This window comes from Piliocolobus tephrosceles, chromosome 8, assembly GCF_002776525.5.
Source record: "Piliocolobus tephrosceles isolate RC106 chromosome 8, ASM277652v3, whole genome shotgun sequence".
Classification (NCBI taxonomy): domain Eukaryota; kingdom Metazoa; phylum Chordata; class Mammalia; order Primates; family Cercopithecidae; genus Piliocolobus; species Piliocolobus tephrosceles.
The window spans coordinates 63,138,996-63,162,839 of NC_045441.1; the positions used below are offsets into that span (position 1 = coordinate 63,138,996).

General features: G+C 36.9%; 1 protein-coding gene across 3 annotated transcripts in view; it reads left to right on the top strand.

Moving 5' to 3' along the window:
• SNX13 (sorting nexin 13) overlaps nt 1-23,844 on the top strand; it is a 214,013-nt gene that overhangs the window by 158,231 nt on the left and 31,938 nt on the right. Inside the window, exon 27 of one of the 3 annotated variants that reach the window (XM_031936049.1) lies at nt 71-6,267. The exons of the other annotated variants lie outside the window; for them this stretch is intronic. Within the exon in view, the coding sequence (XP_031791909.1) occupies nt 71-105 (35 nt within the window). The 3' untranslated portion in view covers nt 106-6,267. Of the gene's footprint in view, nt 1-70; nt 6,268-23,844 lie in introns of those variants that run through there. 3 annotated transcript variants of the gene reach the window in all.

Sequence of the window (23,844 nt, forward strand, 5' to 3'; positions counted from 1 at the left end):
TTTTGTTACTTCTAAGATGCTTGCTCAGTAGTCTTATTTTTAGATCTGTTTGTATTTTCTTTTCTTTTAGATATCAACCAATTCAAGTTCCAGGTTGGTAGATGAGTACTTGAGTGATGACTGACTTAAATGGACTGAATTTAGCTTTTTCTTTTATGGGGCAAATAATTTACACCACAGTGTTAAAGAAACTTTATACTTCCTCATCATATAAAATTATAAAATATTTTTCCCACAGTTGAAAAGATTCATAATTAGTAATCCATTTTATTTGATCTCATTTTAAATTCATATTTTGACTAATATTTTAGATTTTTTCCTTTCTAAAAGTAGATTGGTCAAAATATTTGCATCCTTCTTGGAGCTGTTTCAGTAGACTTCTAAGGCATCAGATGTGATAACTTCTAGCCCATCAGGGATTGGCATAATATTTCTTAAAATGCATGCGGTAAAATATTGTTCCCTATAAGATGTTCCTGAGGGGAAAGTTTTATACTTTTATGTAACTTATACAGGACTATCTGTATATGAACCAAAAAGCAAAAATATACCTTCATAATTCAAATGATTATATCAAAAATTCTGAGACGTTCTATAAGAAACCTGTTTAACTTTGCTTACCTAATTTCCTAAACTTAACCTCAGAATCTTTTGTCATGAGCAGCTTGAGGATGATGTTCTCACGGAATGTAGTTTGGAAAATCTTTAGTAGGAGAGAAAAAAAGGTGAAGTGTCTTTAGTTAGGGAATGTAAACTGGACAGAAAACCCAGTGGATTTGGAGCACAAAGATTTTTTTCTTGCCTGCCATTTTAATGGAAAGTTCAATCTTTGGAAGAAAAGGGAAAGATGGAAAAAGGGTGAAGATGGAAAGTTAACATCTGATTATATAGCAGATATTAAAGAGTAGAATTTGGCTCTGAATACCAGAATAATGACTTCAGTGAGGAATAATAGAGAACATCTCATGAGAAGCGGGAAAGATACTTCCACAGATTTTGCTCATGTGACCAGAAGAATAGTAACTTGAAAATGTAAGGGGAAGAAGGAAATGCCATACAGTTAGTTTATAAAATATTTGTGCCAGACATTGACCCATATATATAATGACAGGTAATATGTTTGATTTAGGAAAACTTGCAGTAGCTGAGTGAAAATGAAACTTAACCCATGGGTTTACCAATGCAGTGTGTGAGATGTGTGTTAAAGATGATATTTTAAATTGGTAAACATGATCTTTTACATATCATTAAGAGTGAAATGAAACAATAAAACTATGTATTAGGAGTTTTCCCCTTGGTGTTTGACTAGGAGGACTTACGAAACTCAGCATATAGTCATACAGCTAAGATTTATTATGGCAGAAGGATATAGAACAAGAGCAAAAAAAAGTGCATGGATGAAGTCTAGAGGAACAAGACTCCAGCTGCCAACTGTTCTCTCCCAGTAGAGTCACATAAGATGCAACTTAACTCCCACAGCAAGGAGTTGTGACAACACCTGTAAAATGTTGCCAACCAGGAAAGCTCATTCGAGACTTGGTGCCTGGGGTTTTCATTGAGGGCAGTTTATTTAGGCACCCTCTGCCTGGCACATAACGGAATTCCCTTATGAAATTTCTCAGAAAATTGTGGTCAACATATGCCATATTTTTGGTGCAGTTTAGGCTTGCTGAGCCACTTTTATCGGTTTTGGGAATTGATGGGAACACTCCTAAAATCTTAAGTTCTCAAACACTTGCAGCCTTCTTTGCAAGTAAACTCCCTTCCTAAATGCTGTTGTCTGAGTTTTCCTTTGACAGGTGAATGTTCCTCTGGGATGCCCAGGTGACTTATTGAGCTAGCTTTGCCTCATTGGCTGTTTACATCCAAGCTCACCTTGCCTCCAGGGATGGACCTCATTCAACAGTTAGAGCCTTTACACTTGCTGACTGTTTTCTACTTTTCCCTCCTCATGGCTCTTTTTCTGGGTCTTGGTCAAGTCTTGTTCTGAGTTTGATTAGTGCATAGCTACTTTATTTCTCAGTTGGTGGAAGCAGTGTTAGGGAGCTGACTTTTGTGGTTTGACCTAATTTTCTGCCAAGCAGCTATTTATCTTTCTTGATTGTCTTCATGTCTTCAAGACTCTTGATATCAACTGGCATCTCGGTCAGGCCAATATCTTGTCTCTCCTGTATGATTACGTTGTTCATGTTGCAGCCTAGATCAGTTTCTTCTGCCAGTGGCAGAATCCTTCATGTTTCTTGTCTTATTTATTTTATTATTATTTTTCAATGTGTGGGTGCTCTCTTGTTTTATTGTATTTGGGGTGAGGTTATTTTAGGGCATGGTCCAGGGTAAACTGTAAGGCCTGGGTGCCCTGCTGCGAGGTCAAGGGGCAATGGGATTAAGACTGCAGAGTCCTGGCTCCCCCACTACCTACCAATTGCTGGCCCTGTGTGGGGGTCTCTTCTGCTTTATCTGGCCTGAAAGAGACTGAGATGTTTCTGGTCCCAGGGCTCCTGGGAGTTGGTTCCCAGTATTTCCAGGGATAGAGCGTGCTGTAGGCACTGGTGGGAAGCTTTGGTGTCTCCTCCCAGACTCTATCTGTGCCTCTTTATCTGTTTCTTCAGCTTCTGGACCTTGAGCACCAGGGCTTCAGCCCTGACTCCCTCCTGCCCTTCCAGCAGGGCCTGGTTCAGCTCCAGCTGCTGCTCCAGCAACTCCTCAGCTTGGTCCAGCTCAACTGTGCGGTGGGCTTAGGGTCCTGTTGAGGGGGAGTCGGGGAGCATCAGCCAGGGCAGGGGTCTTAGACCCTTCGAACCTGTGTTGCAGGGTCTGGCTGTAAGGAAGGAATTAACCTCCCTTTCTCTTTTTCTAGCCCATTAGGTTAAGGTCCCCTGTACTGAGAAGCCCAGAGAACTCCCTTTCTTGGGCATGTCCCTTGTCTTATTTATACAGTACTATGAGCTTTAAAAGTATTCAAGAAAATAGTTTTCATGCTTGCTGGAAAGCAAGCCATCTTCCAGCTATGCTTTGTGTCTCTGATCTCCCTCCTCCAATAAGTTGGTGAGTTTCATTCTTTATTTTTGATGAAGAAGGATGAAGTTATAAAATTTAGGCTGCTAGTTCTGTGTGTGTGTAAATAAAAGACTTCTTGTAAAGTGTGTGTGTGTAAATGAAAAAAAAAGACTTCTTGTAAAAGCTTTTTACAGATGTTTGTACTTGTAACATTTCTTGTATTTGCAGCTGGCATTTACCCACTTCATGGTCTCTCAACTTCTGGAAATTATGGATATTAATTAGACATAAAAATTTATCATTTCTATGCACTACTGGTGATAGCTAATTTAAAAATACAGATTAACCATCAAATATGAGGGAGTGATAGAGGGATTTAAGTAAAAAAATTGAAATTAGTTTTACATAGTTGTAAAGACTTCAGATTTAAGAATTTTCCTCTAAAAATATTAATGAGTATGTAAGTGTAATGGAATGAGACAGCAGACTGAATGGGAAAATTACTTCTGGTTTTTCTGAAGATTCGTGACCTCCTAAGCAACCTAGAGGGTGTTGAGTAGCTTGGAGTTTTCTTTATCCTTTCTTTAAAAAAGAAAAAATGTCCCATAAAATAAAATGAATCAAACACAAATCAGATGGTCTGAAAAAGTTTTGTGTTTAAAAACAAAACATATACACATAAATACTAAAATGGAAAGAAATTTGGCATTAAACTTCTCCAGAGTACACTAGTTTGCCCAAATGTTAGATAAAAGTATTTTATCATGAGTTATACAATATTTTCTAAATATGTTTGTTGATAAACTTGCATGCCTTTGCTTCTCTCCAGAGATAAGTACTAAATTAGATTTTAATGTCTTAAATTTAATGGAGCTCTGTGTCCCCTCCAAATCTCATGTTGCCCCAGTGTTGGAGGTGGGGCATGGTGGAAGATGTTTGGATCATGGAGGCGTATCCTTCATGAATGGCATGATGATGAATAAGTTCATGTGAGACCTGGTTGTTTAAAAGGTATGTGATGCCTCCCCCTCCTCTCTCTTGCTCCTGCTTGACAATCCTGCTCCTGCTTCACCTTCTGCTGTGAGTAAAAGTCCCCTGAGACCTCCCCAGAAGCTGAGCAGATGCTGGCTTGAATAGCCCGCAGATCCATGAGCCAATTAAACCTTTTGGCTATATAAATTACTCTGTCTCAGATATTCATTTGTAGCAATGCGAGAACAGCTTAACACAAGCTCCTGTTTCGACTGGCATAAACGGAAAAAGTAAGAGTTGTGTAAGAACCAAATAATTTTCAGAGAGAAAGTAAAAAAAAAAAAAAAAAAAGTCAAGTTTACTGGCTTTTTAAGGAATTTCAAATAGTTGAGGTGGGTAGAAGTTAGTGATGATTTAATGGCCTTGATTGCTAGATTACAAGAAACAAATGTATGCATATGTTATCAAATAAGAGGAAACAACCTAAGACTGTCAGTATTTTTAAATAAGAGGTCTTTAATCCCATTAAGAAGTGGGCAAAGGATCTAAATAGACATTTTTCAAAAGAAAGCATACAAATCACCAACAGGTGTGTGAAAAAGTGCTTATTATCACTAATCAGGGAAATGCAAATCAAAACTATGAGATGTCATCTTACCTTAGTTAGAATGACCGTTAATTGAAAAGACAGAAAATAACAGATTCTGGGAAGAATACATAGAAAAGTGAACTCTCATACACTGTTGATGGAAATGTAAATTAGTATAACCATTATGGAAAAACAGTGTGGAAATTTCTCAAAAAACTAATAAAACTAACATATGATCCAGCAGTTCCACTACTGGGTACTTATTCAAAGGAAAGGAAATCAGTATATCCAAGGGATGCATGTACCGCCATGTTTATACAACACTTTTTACAATAGCAAAGATAAGGAATCAGCCTAAGTGTCCACCAATGGATGAATGGATAAAGAAAATGTAGTATATTTACACAATGAAATACTATTTGGCCATAAGAAAGAATGAAATCATGTAATTTGGAGCAACATGGATGGAACTGGAGGTCATTAAGTGAAATAAACCAGCTACAGAAAGCTATTATATGCCCCCCAACTCATATGTGGGAGCTAAAAAAGTAGATTTCATGGAGGTAAAAAGTAGAATGATTGATATAAAAGGCTAGGAAGAATGTCAGTGGGGAGGGTGTTGAGGGGAGACAATGAAGAAAGGTTGGTTAATGGGCAAAAACATACATTTAGAATGAATAAGTTATAATCTGTAGTAGAGTAGGGTAACTATACTTAACAACAATGTATTGTACATTTCACAATAGGTAGATGTAAGGACTTGAAATTTCTCAGCACATAGAAATGATAAATACTTGTGGTGTTGGATGTCCAGATACCGACCTGATATTACAGAATCTATGCATGTAAAGTATCACGTATGTACCATAAATATGTACAAGTATGTATCAACAAAAATTACTCAGCTCTAAAAAACATGAGGTTTTTATTATTTGTTATGTAAATGGTGGGAAAACATCAGGTAATAATACTAAACAAAGTGAATACTTGGACAATTTAGACAAGTTAATAATTTTTATGTAAGTCAACTGTATATCTTTGCCTTGATGTGAAAGATAATATTACTCTGAAGTTTGTAATTTATGTAAAATTTTGATATGTTTTTCTATGGAAAGCGTAATTTGAATGCCATAAATTTTATGCACTGATTTAATAGATCAGGTAAGATTTTTGTTTCCACAAAACATTTAAGATTACAAAGATATAAAAAAAAGTGTTTAACTAAATTAGTAGTTTTCAACTGGGGGTAATTTCACCAGTCGTGGAACATTTGATAATATTTGGAGACATTTTTGATGGTCACAACTGGGACATTGCAACTGGTGACTTTGTGGATGGAGGCCAGAGATGAGGCTAAATATCCTATAGCTCCCCACGGTAAAGAACTATATGGTCCAAAATGTCAAGAGCACTAAGGCTGTGAAACACTGAACTAAATTACGGCTTTATAAAAAAGCATTTGTTTCTCTGATGCTACAGATCATAAGATGATGCTGTATTGGTAGTTATTCCATTTACAATGTGTATAAAATGGTCATATGCTTGAATTCATCTATGTTATTGTTTGTGTCAATAGTTTCTTTTATTGTTAATAATATTTCATTGTATGGATCTACCACAATTTTATCCATTCGCCAGTTTAAGGACAGTTGGATTATTTCAAGGTTTGGGTGATTATTAATAAAACTTCTATAAACATTGTTGCATAATAAAGAATTTGGGCTTTTTTTTTCATTCTTGGGAGACTGTAAATCCTTGGAATTTTCCTCGTAATAGGAATGTGTTTGATTCATGAGCCCCTTGGATTACCCAAGTTTATGCTAACAAGATGAGATGACTCAGGATGGAGGCTGGTCCCCAGAGAATTTAACCTGTGTTTAGAGTGTTGGGATTTTGAGCCAGCTGACCTCTAAGGAGGGGAGAAAGAGTTGAGATTGGATTCAGTCACCTGGCTAATCAGTTGTGCCTGTGTAATGAATCCCCAATAAGAACTCTGGACAGTAAAGCTCAGTAGAGTTTAATTCAGAAGTTATTCTTTTTCTATTTGATTTCTTCTTTGTCCTATGGGTTAGAAATGTGTTGTTTAATTTCTAAATATTTTGATTTTTTTTCATATTTTTCTATTGATTTCTAGTTTAATTCCTTTTTAGGTGGAAACACACTTAATGTGATTTCTTTTAAATGTGTTGAGGTTTGTTTTGTAGCCTAAAATATGATCTGTCTTGTCAAAAGAATATATATTCTGCTTGTTATTGGGTAGAGTGTTCAGTGATTGTTGGTTACATCAAGCTGGTTGATTGTGCTATTTAAGACTAATACCCTTACCAACTTTTTTTTTTTTTTTTTGGTCTTTCAATTACTGAAAGATGAATACTGATGTCTCCCACTAAAATTATAATTCTGTCTATGTTTCCTTTTTTTTCTGTCAGATTTTGCGTCATGTTTTTGAAGCTTTGTTCTTAGGTGTATACATATATAAGATATTTATGTCTATATGATGAATTGAGCAATTTATCATTGCTTACTGTTCTTCTTTATCCCTGGTAATATTCTTTATTTTGAAGTCTGCTTCATCTGATATTTATAAAGCCACTCCAGCTTTCTTTAGTGTTTGAATAGTATATCATTTTCTTTCTTTTACTTTTAAGCTCTTTGTGTCTTTATTGTTTAGAAACAGGGTTGGCAGACGTTTTCCGTAAATGGTAGATAGCTAATATTTTAGACACTATAGGTCACATATGTAAAGCCATTCTTTGCTTTAAGGTCTTAAAAAAAATATGTGCGGCTAGAGTTAGCCAGTGGGTTGTAGTGTGTTGACTCTTGTTTTAACAGGTATTTTTGTTGACAAGACAGAGTCGGCTGCTTTTTTTGTTTTAAGAAAATCTCTGCCTTTTACTTTATATTAATGTAATGTATTAAATGTGGTCATTTTAATGTGTTAAATGTAGTTAAACGATTTATTTTTAATTATTGATATGGTTGAATTTAAATTTGCTGTAACTGCTGTGTATTTGTCCCATTTATTCTTTATCCCCTTTTAATCTTTTTTGTATTGAATATTTTTTATGATTCCGTTTTATCGTCTCTAGTGGGTTATTATTAATTTTACTTTCTTTTTAAAATGAGTGGTTTCTCTAAGATCTGAAATATACAACTTTAATTCACCACAGCTGCCTTAAAATAATATTACACAGCTTTATTTATAGCTGAAGAGTCTTATAACAGTATATTTCTATAAGCCCTATAATAAGCTTATTTATTTTATGTTAGTCAAACATCTCTTAAAAGTGATTAAAAACAAGAAAAGTACCTTTTATATTTACATTTATTTTTACCATTTCCAGTGCTTTTTATTTCTTTGTGCAGATCCAAGTTTCTATCTGGTAATAATACTCCTGCCAGAAAAATTTTTAATTTAACGTTCAATGTGGCACATGTCTGCTGCCTTTGACTTCTCTCAGTTTTTGTTGCCTCTAAGTTTTTATTTCACCTTCATTTTTGAACAATATTTTCACTGTGCATAGAATTCTGTGTTGACTATACTTTTTTTCAGTACTTGGTGTATGCCACTCCATATAACTGTAAAAAGGTCAGTGGTTGCAGGGACTTGGGAAAAGAGAAGGGAGGGATGGGGGAAAACTATTCTGAATGAAATCAAAATGGTGGATACATTTCCTTAGGACTTGTGTCAAAACCCATAGAACTGTACAATACAAAGAATAAACCTTAGTGTAGACAATAGACTGTAGTTACAAATAATGCAATCATTATATTATGTAATGATTATAATTGCATTAATTATCTTAAGCCGTTATAACAAATGTATCACATTGATGCAAGATTTTAATTATAGGAAAAACTGAGGATGGGAAATGAGGACGGGGATGGTTTAGATATATGGAACTCTGTACTATCTCTCAATTATTCTGTAAATCTAAAACTGTACTTAATAGTCTTAATGATTTTTTAAAATTATGACTCCATTTGCTTGCCTTGCTTGGTTTTGTTAGAGAAGTCTGCTCTAGTTCTTTTCTCTGTTTTTGTATGTATTGCACCTTTTTTTCTGTTCTTCTAATTTTTTAGGTGCCTTCAATAATGCTTGTTTTACTATAGTTTGACTATGATGTGTCTAGGGGAGTGTGTGTGTCCATAAGCACGTGCTCCTGTGCACATGTGTATTTTCATCTTTCTCACAATTGTGTTTCTTGGGTCTACAGTATTGTGTATTTTATTATTTTTGGAAATTATCTTTACCTATTTCTTGTTTTTGGTTCCTTTACTTTTTCTGGGACTCCATTACCTAGATATTCTCTTAGTGGTGTCCTACATTTCTGGATTTTTTTTTTTTTTTTTTTTTTCATTGCTTTTTCTCTTTGTACTCAATCCAGGAGAGAGGATTTGATTGATTTACCCAGTCAACATCCAGTTTAGGGCATTTCTGTTGGGTGGAGATTTCAGTATGGAGCACCTCAGAAGTCATCTTTGGATCAGGAGCCATTCTTTGTCCCATCAGCCATGGCAGTGCTTTATGGTATGGAATATGGATGCCTGCCACTGATTCTCTCCTAGAACATCACAGGCAAGGAGATTGCTAATGGAGAGATGTCATAGTCATGGCCAGCAGCCCAAGTATGGCAGACTCCTGTCCAATAGATGTTACAAGGGCAACAGGAAAAGCAAAATCATCCTTTGGGAGAAGGAAATCAAGATAATTTTCAAACGCATGTCTTAAAACCCAGAAATACCATTCAGAAGTTCTGAGTATACATATATGAGTAAGCGATAGTTATTTCCATTTTACATAGGAAATATTTGCGATAGAATTAGGAGTTCCTTCTGAGGAGTCTGTTTAAATGATACTTACAATCATGCAATTAATGATGTCCTGACGATTAGACACCAGGTCTGGGTTCCTATTACAACAGAAGTACATCCCACCGAAACTCCACTTGTCTGAATTTGGTGCATAGAAAACAGCTTTTAAGGAATTCACTAATTAATTCCCTCTGCTGAAGACTAATTGTTGGAAAGATACTCCTTTATTAGTTGTGGTGAGACCCTGTCCCTTCCTGGCTACTTCTACTTGTAACTGACCTGAGCTCTTTCACAGAGTGAGTCAGCATGCAGTGAGGGAAATAAAAAGAAAACGGGCATTGGAAGAAGAGTCTCCTGACTAAAATACTATCTCTGTAACCCACTGGCTAAGTGACTCTATTCACTGATAAAATCATTCCAGGGCAGGGGCTAGCTTGAGCCTCAGCTGTGCCCATTCTAGGATTCAGATGCTTTTGGGTACATATAGTTGACTTATGGAGAGGCCCTACAAACCCTCTGGAAGACAATGTGTCCTAAGGGAAGTGAAAGGGAGTCTGAAATAAAAACTTGGTCAAATAACCTTGCTCCAGTGATGAGTAAGGAATAATAACACAGAGGGCAGTGTCTCAAAGAGGGGCTTTCCCCAAATCACTGCAAAACCTTGGAGTCACGGGGCACTGACTCCATGTAGCCAAGATTGTAGCCCAGAAATGAAATCATAATGAATTCTCAGTTCAGCAGAACAGATTTGGTGTGCCAGGTGTCTGGAGAACAGAACACATCTTAGGCACCTGGCAACCATTGACAAGCAGAGCTCTGGCAGACGTGGGACCCAGTGAAATTCTGGATCCTGGCTCTTCTCCTTGGATGTGTTGCTTTAAGAGTTATTTTCCTTTTAGCCAAAGTCATTTGTTTTTCTTAGGAAACTTTTCACTCATTAGAAGTTAAGCTTTATAAATTATGTCCGCACATTCTTTTGCAGAGCTATTTGTATTTCTTGAATTATTGCTGAGCTTGCAAATTACATTGAGGATTTTCTTATATAAATAAAACAGCATCAAATTAACGTTAAAAAAAATTAGTTTCTGTTTCTTTAGTTCATCTGCCAGCTGGTACTTAGAGCCCATCCTTTGGTCTTGGTGCTGTGAAGTGCAGTGATACAGTCTTCCATTTACGGAGTTACTTAATTTATTTCTGTTGGGCTGCAGTCATGGAGATAAGCTTACCATGAGTCAGCTTACAACTTATAAAAAATAATTAGGCACTTTTACATTCTATCTTCTAACTCTCCACTTCAGAGTGGCCCTTCAGAGTTTGATTCACGAGGCTGTTCTTTATTGATGGATGACATGCTTTTCCCTGAATAATAGCAATCCTAGCTAACAATTAATGAGTGCTTGACATTTGAAGTGCTTTAAATCCTTTTAAAACCCTCAAAGATTTAAGTATTATTATTATTATTATCTCCATTCTATAGCTGGAGAGACTCAGTTACAGGGGCAGGGTATATCATCTGTGCACGGTCACACAGTCGAGACTTGGCACCAGAATTCCAAGTTGCTCTTAATCACTCTGTAATTCTGCCTCCAGATAGAGAAGAGAGCCACTGGGTGGAAAGCCAAGTTTGCAAGCAAAGAGACTGGACTGTGAATCACAATGGGAACAAATGGTTAGGACAGTAAAACCAGTGGCTCATGAGATACGAGCATATGTGGACTGATTGATGAATGTGGGAGCTCTGAGTACATAACACTATTAAAGGGATGACTTCATGGAAACTGGACATAGGACATGTAAGGCATTATTAATACTTCATATCAATTAGTGGGTCTGTTTCTATAAAGTGACAAGCATGAATTCATTTTCTTTGTCTTATCAATTCTTGCTCCCCTCCAATGACTTGGAAAGAAATTCGGATGACTTGTAATATTTATCAGAGATGAAACTATTGATTCATACCTTTAAGGATGATACCTTCAGAATGCTAATTTCAAGAATAAATAACAGTTTCAAAGTTGTTTTATCTCAATGTTTTACTAGAAGGAAGACCTACAGAAGTTTGTCCCAAGACTAAGACAAGTCTAGAGGACTGATGCCACAGGCTGGCCAGGCACCATTGGCAGGAGGGACTGAGAAACTTGGGATGGCATGCACTGTGTTGGAAGAGCGTCCAACAATAGGAGATCAGGAAGGGGATGTCTATCACTCATTTAGATGGTCCTCAAATCCTGTTTCTGCTGTGTGTCTGAGGGTAAAGGGTATAATGAAAGATAAGGTCAAAAATGAATAAATCTAGGACATTGAGAGCACAAGATGTCAGAAACTTGGCATGGAACTTACGGCTTTACAATCTGAGCACAGAAATGTGACAGTGAGGGCTTTAACAGTCATGGTGGTTCCTTTACAGGTATTAATGGGCACAAAACTTAGCAGATGAGAGTTAAAAAAAAAAAAAAAAAAAAAAGGGGGGGCTGAAACCTAAAGGGTAGTCAATAAGACCAGGCTAAGGACCACAGGTCTTCTAGAACAATTTAGGGAGAATTTAAGGCACCTGTAGGTCCCCAAGGGTAGATGAACAAGGGAGAGAACCAGTCATTAGTGGCTATATTGCAACCCAGTGTTTGTCTACAGGCTGTGCTGACAAAGCTTATTGTGCAATGGGGTTGTGTGGCTGTTCTCTTTAGAACTGCTGCCCCTTTGGTCTCCTCTTTAGAATTTATGAATCATCAGGTACGAGAGAGTTACTTCAGACTATGACAAACCAATCAGTGCTATTGTGGTGAAAGTTTCTAGCTTCCTTAAGTCTTTCAAATAAGCTAAGGCTCATTAACAGATAATCCTCTGACAATAAATTGGAAAATAACAATAAACGGACAGTTGTTTTCTACTGTTCAGCTAAACCTTGAAGAGATTGGTTTCTAAGACCCAGTCTTTAAATCTGTCCACAGAGCAGGATAGTTAAGCTTTTGAGATTGTTGGAGAACAGAACCTGCTATTCTCTTGGAATATCTTTCATCAGCAGATGCTGTTTCTTTTCTTTTCAAGACATTAAAAGATCAAAGAAGTATGAAATGTGCCCTAAGGCAGCTGAGCTGCTAATCATACACACACAAAAAATGAAACTGTGATGGGATTGTGAACAAACACCTTTTGGCACCTGTTTTTGTCATCTTGGTTTGTTTTTCTTCCCCCAGCATTTTACACCTCCTAAGTTAATTTGTGTTGGGAGGTGGGGGTGGGGGCAGGACTTCTTCCAGCTGTTCAGACCTGGAGGGCACAAACACACATTCCAGCTGTGGTTATTGCAGCTTAACATGGAGCAGGGATTGAGCCAAGAGCACTGGCCAAATCATATTCAGGCCGTGAATAGCACTCACACCGCCTTATCCACTATGAGCTGGTAACTTGAGACTGTGAGTCTGATAGGGAGTCTCCATTCTTAGGAGAGTCAAGCTGCTATTTTGATGTGCTTCCTGGGGAATATAGGCAGATCCTGGGTGCCATCAGCAGACACACCTACCGAGCTAGGAGTATGAAAAATTGGAAAGTTTGCTTTTGGTTCTGCACTTTAACACAATGGCAATAATATGTACAGACAGTGGTAATAGGCTTTCTCTTTGGACCACAGACAATGGGAATTTAACCTTAATCCTCATTCCTGCTGCTTCCCAAAGGAAGATGAAAGGTACTTGCAGACAATGATATGAATTTGAAAATCTCAGCAGGTGAGGGGTTCAATGCGCTATCCTCAGGGACAGTGCTTCTCTAGATCTGTTTTCTGCTGAAGCCATCGCTATAAAACTGCTGTTCATTATTTCTGTAACTTCCCTAGGATGATAAGGGATGTCAGCAATAACATGGTACATTAAACAGGCCATAAATTTATCTCCAGGACTAAAATAATACTTGAGTAAAAAAATAAATGCTTCTGGCTGCCTCATAAACTAAAAACGTAGTCCCCAAAGGGTCAAAATAAGCCCAGAAATAATCCACAATACATTAAAAAATTCACTTCATGATAAAAAGGACAACTGAAATTAGTGGGGCAAAGAGGGCAATTTAATACTGGGTGTTGTGACAAATAATGAGCTTGTTCATACCTGTATATCACAGTAAACTTAACATACATGAAAAATCACACATTTAGAAAGAAATCCTGAAAGCACCAGAAGAAAATATTAGGATAATTACTTTGTATCCTTGGAGAAGTTCTTTCTAATGATGACTCAAAATCCGAAAACCATGAAATAAATAATGAAAGTACATAAAATTAAAGATAACTTTTGCATAGCAAATTATACCATAAGTACATAAAAAGTTAAATGACAAATTGCGAAAAATTTTTACCTCGTATAACAAAAACTAAACTTCTAATACAGATCCAAAATTCAATTTGAAAAAAGATTTATTTTAAACAAAGCATGTTATACACGTTCTGTACCTTGCCTTTCAGCTCTTACTTTTTCACAGCTGCGTTTCATTGGGGGAATCATAATTTCTTTAACCATTCCCCTAGTGATGAATTTATCAGTTTGTTTTTTTCAAATCTTTTGCCATTAAATCATTTTTCAAAGAGAATAATTATAATATTCAAAAGCTTAGACTCTGAAATCAGGTTGCCCGTGGGTTCGAGTTTTGACTCTGTCAATTTCAAGCTACTTGACCTTGGGCAAGTCTTAACCTGTTTCCTCATTTGTATAACAGATTTGAAGTTCATAGAATCAACAACAGGAGACAGTTGTGAGGATTTAGTGTGCTAATACGTAGGTAAAGGACTTAGACTAGTACCTGGAGCACAATAAGTCCTCTGAAAGTGTTAGCTGTTATTATCACTATGTGCCAAATGATAGAAATTTGACTAACTTTATAAACTTTTGCTTTTATAATGTTTAGGACTCATGGTAAGAGAGGCAGAACTTAAAGGGGAGATGCTGTTTCTTAATGGCAAAAAGGGAAGTCCAGTGGTGAGGCAATAACTGTTTCTTGCTGTTTAATGAACAGCTGCTTAAAAATAGAGCATGTCAGGCACCAGTGTAGACATCAGTAAATGAAAGGAGTGGCTTTGAAGTGTGCATTTTAATAAGCATAGCAGGGGATTCTGCTGCAGATAGACCCAGACAACATTTTGAGAAAATAATACTAACTGTCCCCTGGGTGAATGATGCTCAAGTTGTAACTACAATGCCTTAAAGAAATTGGTCAGGTTCAAGCTTCATGGAAGTGAAGCCATAGTTTAGATGTTTAAAAACATCATAGACCAGCCCAGAGGAGAAAATTTCAATGAAGTATCAGAATGCATGATGTTAACTTTATCAAGTCATTATTACTTCATAACTACCTTCTGGGTATGTTACTTGTTTGTGTTTTGCATTCTAATTTATATTGTAGGTCCTGAGGTCTGGAAGCTTGGTTTCTAGTTTGTCCCCTAAGTCCACGACATATTCTCGTAACACATTTTGTAAAACACATTTTAATGCTCTAAACACATTTTAATGTTATTTAGAATTACTAAAGATAGAGGCTAGTTCTGATGCTTGCTTCAAGATTTTTTGTAGCCCTGTAAGATCGAGATTGGTGGTATAAAAGAAATAGTACAAGCTTTATAGTCAGTCAAATCCCACCTCATCAATTACTAAACTGGAAAATGTTAGGAAAAGTTATTAAACTTAGAAAACCAGTTTCCTCTTTTATATCATGCTGGTAATACTGTACTCAATGCCCACAGTCATTCTAGAGAATAGAGATAATGCCCATAAAGAGGAAGCCACGTAGCAGGTTTTCAATAAATGGCAGTATTATTTGATTAAAGCTGTCTTTTCTAGGGACTTCTCTTGTTGTCTGATGCCCCCTCCTGGACAGTCAGTTGCGCTAAGCAACTGTCAGCATCACTTGCTTGAAACTGGAGTCTGAAATCAAAGCCAGAGCCAGTCCAACCAAGAGGCAAATCCAGAGGGTGTGGTAGAGGTGGATACCAGATAAATTAGATGAGGGTGGAAGAAATTAGATGAGGTGGAAGCCTGGAGGAATTGTCTGAATGACAATATCAGATATTACTTCCCACTGATAGTTACATGCCCAGAATTTACATACATTATCCCAGTTAATCTTCACCAAAATTTCGTAAGACTGTGGTCCCCAGCCTTTTTGGCACAAGTGACTGGTTACGTGGAAAACAACTTTTCCACAAATGGCTGCGAGTGGCATGGTTTCAGGATGAAACTGTTCCACCTCTGATCATTGGGCATTAAGTCAGATTCTCATAAGGAGCACAACCTAGATCCCTCACATGCACAGTTCACAACAGGGTTCGCACTTCTATGAGAGTCTAATGCCACTGCTAATCTGACAGCAAGGCCAGGTGCGGTGGCTCATGCCTGTAATCCCAGCACTTTGGGAGGCTGAGGTGGGCGGATCACCTGAGGCCAGGAGTTTGAGACCAGCCTGACCAATATGGTGAAACCCTGTCTCTACTAAAAATATGAAAATTAGCCCGGTGTGGTGGCGTGTGCTTGTAATCCCAGCTACTTGGGAGGCTAAGGCATGAGAATCACTTGAACGTGGGAGGTAGAGGTTGCAGTGAGCCAAGATTGCACCACTGCAGTCCAGCCTGGGCAACACGGTGAGACTTTGTCTCAAAAAACAAAACAAACAATCAGAAAGCAGAGCTTAGGTGGTAATGCTTGCTCACCCACCACTCACTTCCTGCTGTACAGCCTGGTTCTTAACAGGCCACAGACTAGTACCGTTGATGGCCCAGGGGTTGGGGTCCGCTGCTATAAAACATAGGAGTAAATCTTAATAAACTTTGATTAGTCAATAGTTTCTTATATGTGACACCAAAAACACAAAGAACCAAAGAAAAAAATAGACACATTAGACTTAATCAAAATTAAAAATTTTGTGTTTTAAAGAGCACTGTCAAGAAACTGAAAAAACAACCCACAGGGAGAAAATATTTGTAGATTATATATCCAATAAGAGACTTGTAGCCAGAATATATAAAGAACTCTTACAACCCAATAATAAAAAGACAAACTACTTAATTAAAAGATGGACAAAGGATCTGAATAGACATTCCTCCAAGTAAGATTTACAAATAGTAGCGCGTGAAAAAGAAGCTCAACGTCATTATTCACTAGGGAAATAAAAACCAAAGCCACAATAAGTTAATACCTCATATTCACTAGAATGGCATTAATAAAAAAGATATTAACAAAGACATGGAGAAATATAAAACTGATGGGAATGTAAAATGTTGTGGGCACTTTGAAAAACAGAGTGGCAGCTCTTCAAAATGTTTAACATCAAGTTACCATAATACCCAGCAGTCATGCCTAGGTTTATACCCAAGGGAAATGAAAACATATGTCCACACAAATTCTTGTACACGAATGTTCATAGCAGCACTATTAATAATAACCTGAAGATGGAGACAACACAAATATCCATCAATGGATGTATAAATAAAATGTATTCATACAATGGAATATTATTTGGGTGTAACAAGGAAAAACTTTTAATACAGTCTACAATATGAATAAAACTTGAAAACACTATGCTAAGTGAAAGAAACTAGTCACAAAAGGCCACATCATGTATAATTTCATTTATATGAAATGACTCAATGGGGAAATTCCATGGAAACACAAAATAGTGTTTACCAGGGGTTGTGGGAAGAAAGAGGGCTGGGGAGTGACTGCTAATGGATATGTAGTTCCTTTCTGGGGTGATGAAAACATTCTAGAATTAAACAGTGGGGATGGTTGCATAATTTTATGAATATACAGACAAACCTCATTTTATTGCACTTTTTCACAAACAAAGTTTCTGGCAATCCTGTATCAAGCAAGTCTTAATCATTGGCATCTTCCAATGAAATATACTCACTTTGTGTCTCTGTTTCACCTTTTGGTAATTCTTTAAATATGTCAAACTTTTATTATCATTTTAAAATTTTATTTTATTTTAATTTTATTTTTCCATAAGTTATTGGGGTACAGGTAGTATTTGGCTACATGGGTAAGTTCTTTAGTGGTGATTTGTGAGCAGTATACACTGCACCATATTTGTAGTCTTTTATCCCTGCCCCCTCCCACCGTTCCCCCAAGGCCCCAAAGTCCATTGTATCACTCTGACGCATTTGCATCCTCATAGCTTAGCTCCCACATATCAGTGAGAACATATGATGTTTGGTTTCCATGCCTGAGTTACATCACTTAGAATAATAGTCTCCAAGGCTGGGCACGGTGGCTTATGCCTGTAATCCCAGCACTTTGGGAGGCCAAAGTGGGCGGATCACCTGAGGTCAGGAGTTCTAGACCAGCCTGGTCAACATGATGAAACCCCACCACTACTAAAAATACAAAAATTGACCAGGCATGGTGGTGGGCACCTGCAATCCCAGCTACTTGGGAGGCTGAGGCAGGAGAATCACTTGAACCCTAGAGGCGGAGGTTGTAGTGAGCCGAGACCATGCCATTGCACTCCTCTGGGCAACAAGAGTGAAACTCCTGTCTAAAAAAAATAAAGTCTCCAATCTCATCTAGGTCACTGCAAATGCTGTTAAGTCATTCGTTTTTATGGCTGCGTAGTATTCAAATATATACATGCACATATATATATGTATATACACACACACATACACACACACACACACATATATATATATGCCAGTTTCTTTATCCATTCATTGGTTAATGGGCATTTGGGTTGGTTACACGATTTTGCAGTTGTAAACTGTGCTGCTTTAAACATGAACGTGCAAGTATCTTTTTTGAATAATGACTTATTTTCCCCCAGTAGTGGGATTGCTGGATCAAATGGTAGTTCTACTTTTAGTTATTTAAGGACTCTCCACACTGTTTTCTTAGTGGCTGTACTAGTTTACATTCCTACCAGCAGTATAGAAGTGTTCCCTGTTCAATGCATCTACACAAACATCTACTGTTTTTTGATTTTTTGATTATGGACATTTTTTGATTATGGACAAGGTGGTATTGCATAGTTGTTTTGGTTGGCATTTCCCTGATCATTAGTGATGCTGAGCATTTTTTCTTATGTTATTTGGCCATTTGTATATCTTCTTTTGAGAATTGTCTATTCATGTCCTTAGCCCACTTTTTGATGGGATCTTTTGTTTTTTTTCTTACTGATTTGTTTGAGTTCATTGTAGATTCTGGGTATTAGTCTTTTGTCAGATGTATAGATTGTGAAGATTTTCCCCCACTCTGTGGGTTGTCTGTTTACTCTGCTGAGTGTTCCTTTTGTCATGCAAAAGCTCTTTAATTATGTCCCAGCTATTTATCTTTGTTTTTATTGCATTTGCTTTTGGGTTGTTGGTCATGAAATCCTTGCCTAAGCGAATGTCTAATAGGGCTTTTTCCAATGTTGTATTCTAGAATTTTTATAGTTTCAGGTCTTAGGTTTAAGCCCTTAATCCATCTTGAGTTGATTTTTGTATAAGGTGAGAGAGGAGGATCAAGTTTCATTCTCCTACGTGTGACTAGCCAGTTATCCCAGCACTATTCCACTTTATGTTTTTGTTTGCTTTGTCGAAGATCAGTTGGCTTTAAGTATTTGGGTTTATTTCTGGGTTCTCAATTCTGCTCCATCTCTGTGCCTGTTTTTATACCAGTACCATGCTGTTTTGGTGACTATGGCCTTATAGTATAGTTTGAAATCAGGTAGTGTGATGCCTCCAGATTTGTTCGTTTTGCTTAGTTTTGCTTTGGCTCTGCAGGTTCTTTTTTGGTTCCATATGAATTTTAGAATTGTTTTTTCTAATTTTGTGAAGAATGATGGTGGTGTTCTGATAGGGATTGTGTTGAATTTGTAGTTGCTTTTGGCAGTATGGTCATTTTCACAATATTGATTCTACCCATCCATGAGCATGGGCTGTTTCCATTCGTTTGTGTCATCTATGATTTCTTTCAACAGTAGTTTGTAGTTTTTCTTGTAAATCTTCTGACTCCTTTGTTAGGTATATTCCTAAGTGTTTTATTTATTTATTTTTTTTGCAGCTGTTGTAAAAGGAGTTGAGTTGTTTTGATTCTCTGTTTGGTCGCTGTTGCTGTACAGAAGAGCTACTGATTTGTGTACATTAATCTTGTATTTGGAAGCTTTGCTGAATTCTTTTATCAGTTCTAGGAGCATTCTAGAGAAGTCCCTAAGGTTTTCAAGGTAAATGATCGTATCATCAGCAAACAGTGACAGTTTAACTTCCTCTTTACTGATTTGGATGCACTTTCTTTCTCTTGTCTGATTGCTCTGGCTAGGACTTCCAGTACTATGTTGAAGAGGAGTGGTGAGAGTGGGCATCCTTGTCTTGTTCCAGTTCTCAGAGGGAACACTATCAACATTTCCCCATTCAGTATTATGTTGGCTGTGGATTTGTCATAGATGGCTTTTATTATATTAAGGCACGTCCCTTCTGTGCCAGTTTTGCTGAGAGTTTTCATCATAAAGGGATGCTGGATTTTGTCAAATGCTTTTTCTGCATCTATTGAGATGATCATGTGATTTTTTAAAAATTCTGTTTATGTGGTATATCACATTTATTGACTTGTGTATCTTAAACCATCCCTGCATCCCTATTGTGCAAACCACTTGACTATAGTGGTTTATCTTGTTGATATGTTGTTGGATTTGGTTAGCTAGTACTTTGTTAAGGATTTTAACATCTATGTTCATCAAGGATATCAGTCTGCAGTTTTCTTTTTTGGTTATGTCCTTTTCTGGTTTTGTATTAGAGTGATACTGGCTTCATAGAATGAATTAGGGAGGGTTCCTTCTTTCTCTATCTTGTGGAATAGTGTCAAAAGGATTGGTACTAAATCTTTGAATGTCTGGTAGAATTCTACTGTGAATCTGTCTGGTCCTGGACTTTTTTTTTGGTTACTAATTTTTAAATTACCATTTCAATCTCACTGCTTGTTATTGGTCTGTTCAGGGTATGTAATTCTTCCTGATTTAAACTAGGAGGGTTGTATTTTTCCAGGAATTTATCACTTTCTTCTAGGTTTTTCTAGTTTATGTGTGTAAAGGTGTTCATAGTAGCCTTGAATGGTCTTTTGTATTTCAGTGGTGTCAATTGTAAATATCTCCTGTTTCATTTATTTGTGAAATTATTTGGATTTTCTTTCGTCTTGTCTTGGTTAATCTTGCTAATGGTTTATCAATTTTATTTATCTCTTCAAAAAACCAACTTTTTACTTTATTTACCATTTGTATTTTTTTGTGGGGGGTTCAATTTCATTGAGTTCTGCTCTGATCTTGGTTATTCCCTTTCTTCTGCTGGGTTTGGGTTTGGTTTGTTTTTGTTTCTCTAGTTCTTTAGGTGTGACCTTCGATTGTCTGTTGGTGCTCTTTCAGATTTTTTGATGTAGGCATTTAGGGCTATGAACTTTCTTCTTAATACCACCTTTGCTAAATCCCAGAGGTTTTGATAGGTTGTGTCATTATTGTCATTCAGTTTGAAGAATTTTTAAATTTCCATCTTGATTTCGTTTTTGACCCAATGCTCATTCAGGAGCAGGTTATTTAATTTCCATGTATTTGCATGGTTTTGAAGGTTCCTTTTGGAGTAGATTTCCAGTTTTATTCCACTGTGGTCTGAGAGAGTGCTTAATATAATTTTAGTTTTCTTAATTTATTGAGGCTCATTTTATGGCCTGTTCTACAGTCTGCCTTAGAGAAAGTTCCATGCACTGTTGAATAGAATGTGTATTCTGTCATTGTTGGATGACATGTTCTGTATATATCTGTTAAGGCCATTTGTTCCAAGGTATAGTTTAAATCCATTGTTTCTTTGTTGACTTTCTGTCTTAATGACCTGTCTCCTGCTGTAGGTGGGGTATTGAAGTCCCCAACTATTATTGTGTTGGTATCTTATTTCTTAGGTCTATTAGTAATTGTTTTATGCATCTGGGAGCTCCAGTATTAGGTGCATATATATTTAGAATTGTGATATTTTCCTATTAGACAAGGCCTTTTACCATTATATAATGTCCCTCTTTGTCTCTTTTAACTGATGTTGCTTTAAAGTTTGTTTTGTCTGATATAAGAATAGCTACCCCAGCTCGCTTTTGGTGTCCATTTGCATGAAATGCCTTTTTCCACCCCTTTATTTGCATCTTTATGTATTAGGTGAGTCTCCTGAAGGCAGCAGACAGTTGCTTGGTGAGTTCGTATCCATTCTGCAGTTCTGTATCTTTTAAGTGGAGCATTTAGGCCATTTACATTCAATGTTGGTATTGAAATGTGAGGACATTATTGTTATTATATCTGTTTTGGTCATCTGTGATCAGTGATCTTTCATGTTACAATTGCAGTTGTTTTGGAGTGTCATGAACTGTATCATTATAAGACAGCCAAATTAATTGATAAATGTTGCATATGTTCTGCCTGTTCCACCAACCAGCCATTCTTTTTCATCTCTTTCCCTCTCCTCATGCACACAATATTGAAATTAAGTCATTTACTAACCCGACAATGACTTCTAAGTGTTCAAGTGAAAAAGTCATACAACTCTCACTTTAAATCAAAAGCTAGAAATGAAGCTTAGTGAGAAAGGCATGTCAAAAACCTAAGATAGGGCTACAACTAGGCCTCTTGCACCAGTTAGCCCAATTGTGAATGCAAAGGAAAAAATTGTGAAAGAAATTAAAATTGATACTCCAGTGAACACACAGATGGTAAGAAAGTGAAATAGCCTTACTGCTCATATGGAGAAAGTTTGGATGGTCTGAAGAGATGATCAAACCAGCCAAAACATTCCCTTAAGCTAAAGCCTTATCCTGAGTAAGGCTATACCTTTCTTCAATTCTATGAAGGCTGAGAGGAGACAGCTGCAGAAGAAAAGTTTGAAGCTAATGGAGGTTGGCTCAGAAAGTTTAAGGAAAGAAGCCATCTCCATACCATGAAAGTACAAGGTGAAAGAGCAAGTGCTAATACAGAAGCTACAGCAAGTTCTCCAGAAGATCTAGCTAAGATCACTGTTGAAAGCATCTACACTAAACAACAGATTTTCAGTGTAGATGAAACAGCCTTCTATTAGAAGAAGATGCTAGTTAGACTCTCATAGCTGAAGAGGAAAAGTCAATACCTGGCTTGAAAGTGTCAAGGGACAGGCTGATTCTCTTGTTACGGGCTACTGTAGCTGGTGACTTTAAGTTGAAGACAATGCTAACTTACTATTCTGAAAATCCTAAAGCCCTTAAGAATTATGCTAAATCAATTTGCCTGTGCTCTAGAAATGGAACAACAAAGGCTGAATGACAGTGTATGTTTATAGTGTAGTTTATTGGAATATTTTAAACCCACTATTGAGAACTGCTGCTCAGAAAAAGAGATTCCTTTAGAGATATTATTGCTCATTGACAATGGACCTGGTCACCCAAGAGCTCTGATGGGGATGTACAAGAAGATTAATGTTGTTTTCATGCCTCTAGATAAAACATCCATTCTGCAGCTCATGGATCAAGAAGTCATTTTTATTTTCAAGTCTTATGATTTAAAAAATGCATTTCATAAGGCTGTAGCTGCCATAGATAGTGGTTTCTTTGACAAATCTGAGCAAAGTAAATTGAAAACCTTCTGGAAAGGATGAATCATTCTAAGTGCCATGACAAATATTCATGTTTCATGGGAGGAGCTCAAAATATCAACATTCAAAGGAGTTTAGAAGAATTTGATTCCAACTCTCATGGATAACTTTGAGGTGTTCAAGACTTCACTGCAGATGTGGTGGAAATAGCAAAAGAACTAGAATTGGAAGTGGAGCCTGAAAATGTGACTGAATTACTATAATCTTGTGCTCAAACTTGAATGGATAAGGAGTTGCTTCTTATGGATGAGCAAAGAAAGTGATTTATGGAAATGGAATCTACTGGTGATGATGCCATGAATATTGTTGAAGTGACAAATGCTTTAGGGTATTACATAAACTTACCTGATAAAGCAGCACCAGGGTTGGAGAGGATTGACTCCAACTTTGAAAGAAGTTCTACTGTGGGTCAAACATTATCAGCAAATTAACCACATTACATGCTACAGAAAAACTTTTTGTGAAAGGAAGGCTCAATTGATATGACAAACTTTATTGTTGTCTTATTTTGAGAAACTGCCACAGATATCCCAGCCTTCAGAAAATACCAACATGGTCAGTCAGCAGTCATCTACATTGGAGGTAAGACCTTCTACCAGCAAAAAGATTACAACTTGTTAAAGGTTCGGATAACTGTTAGCTTCTTTTTAGCAATAAAGTATTTTTAAATTAAGGTTTGTATATCTTTTTAAACATAATGCTATTGCACACTTAATAGGCTACAGTATAGTGTAAATGTAACTTTCATATGCACTGGGAAACCAAAAAGTTTGTGTGACTCGCTTTATTATGATACTTGCTTTATTGCGGTGATCAGGAACTCAACTTGCAGTATCTCCAGTATATCTGTCCTAAAAACCATTGAGCT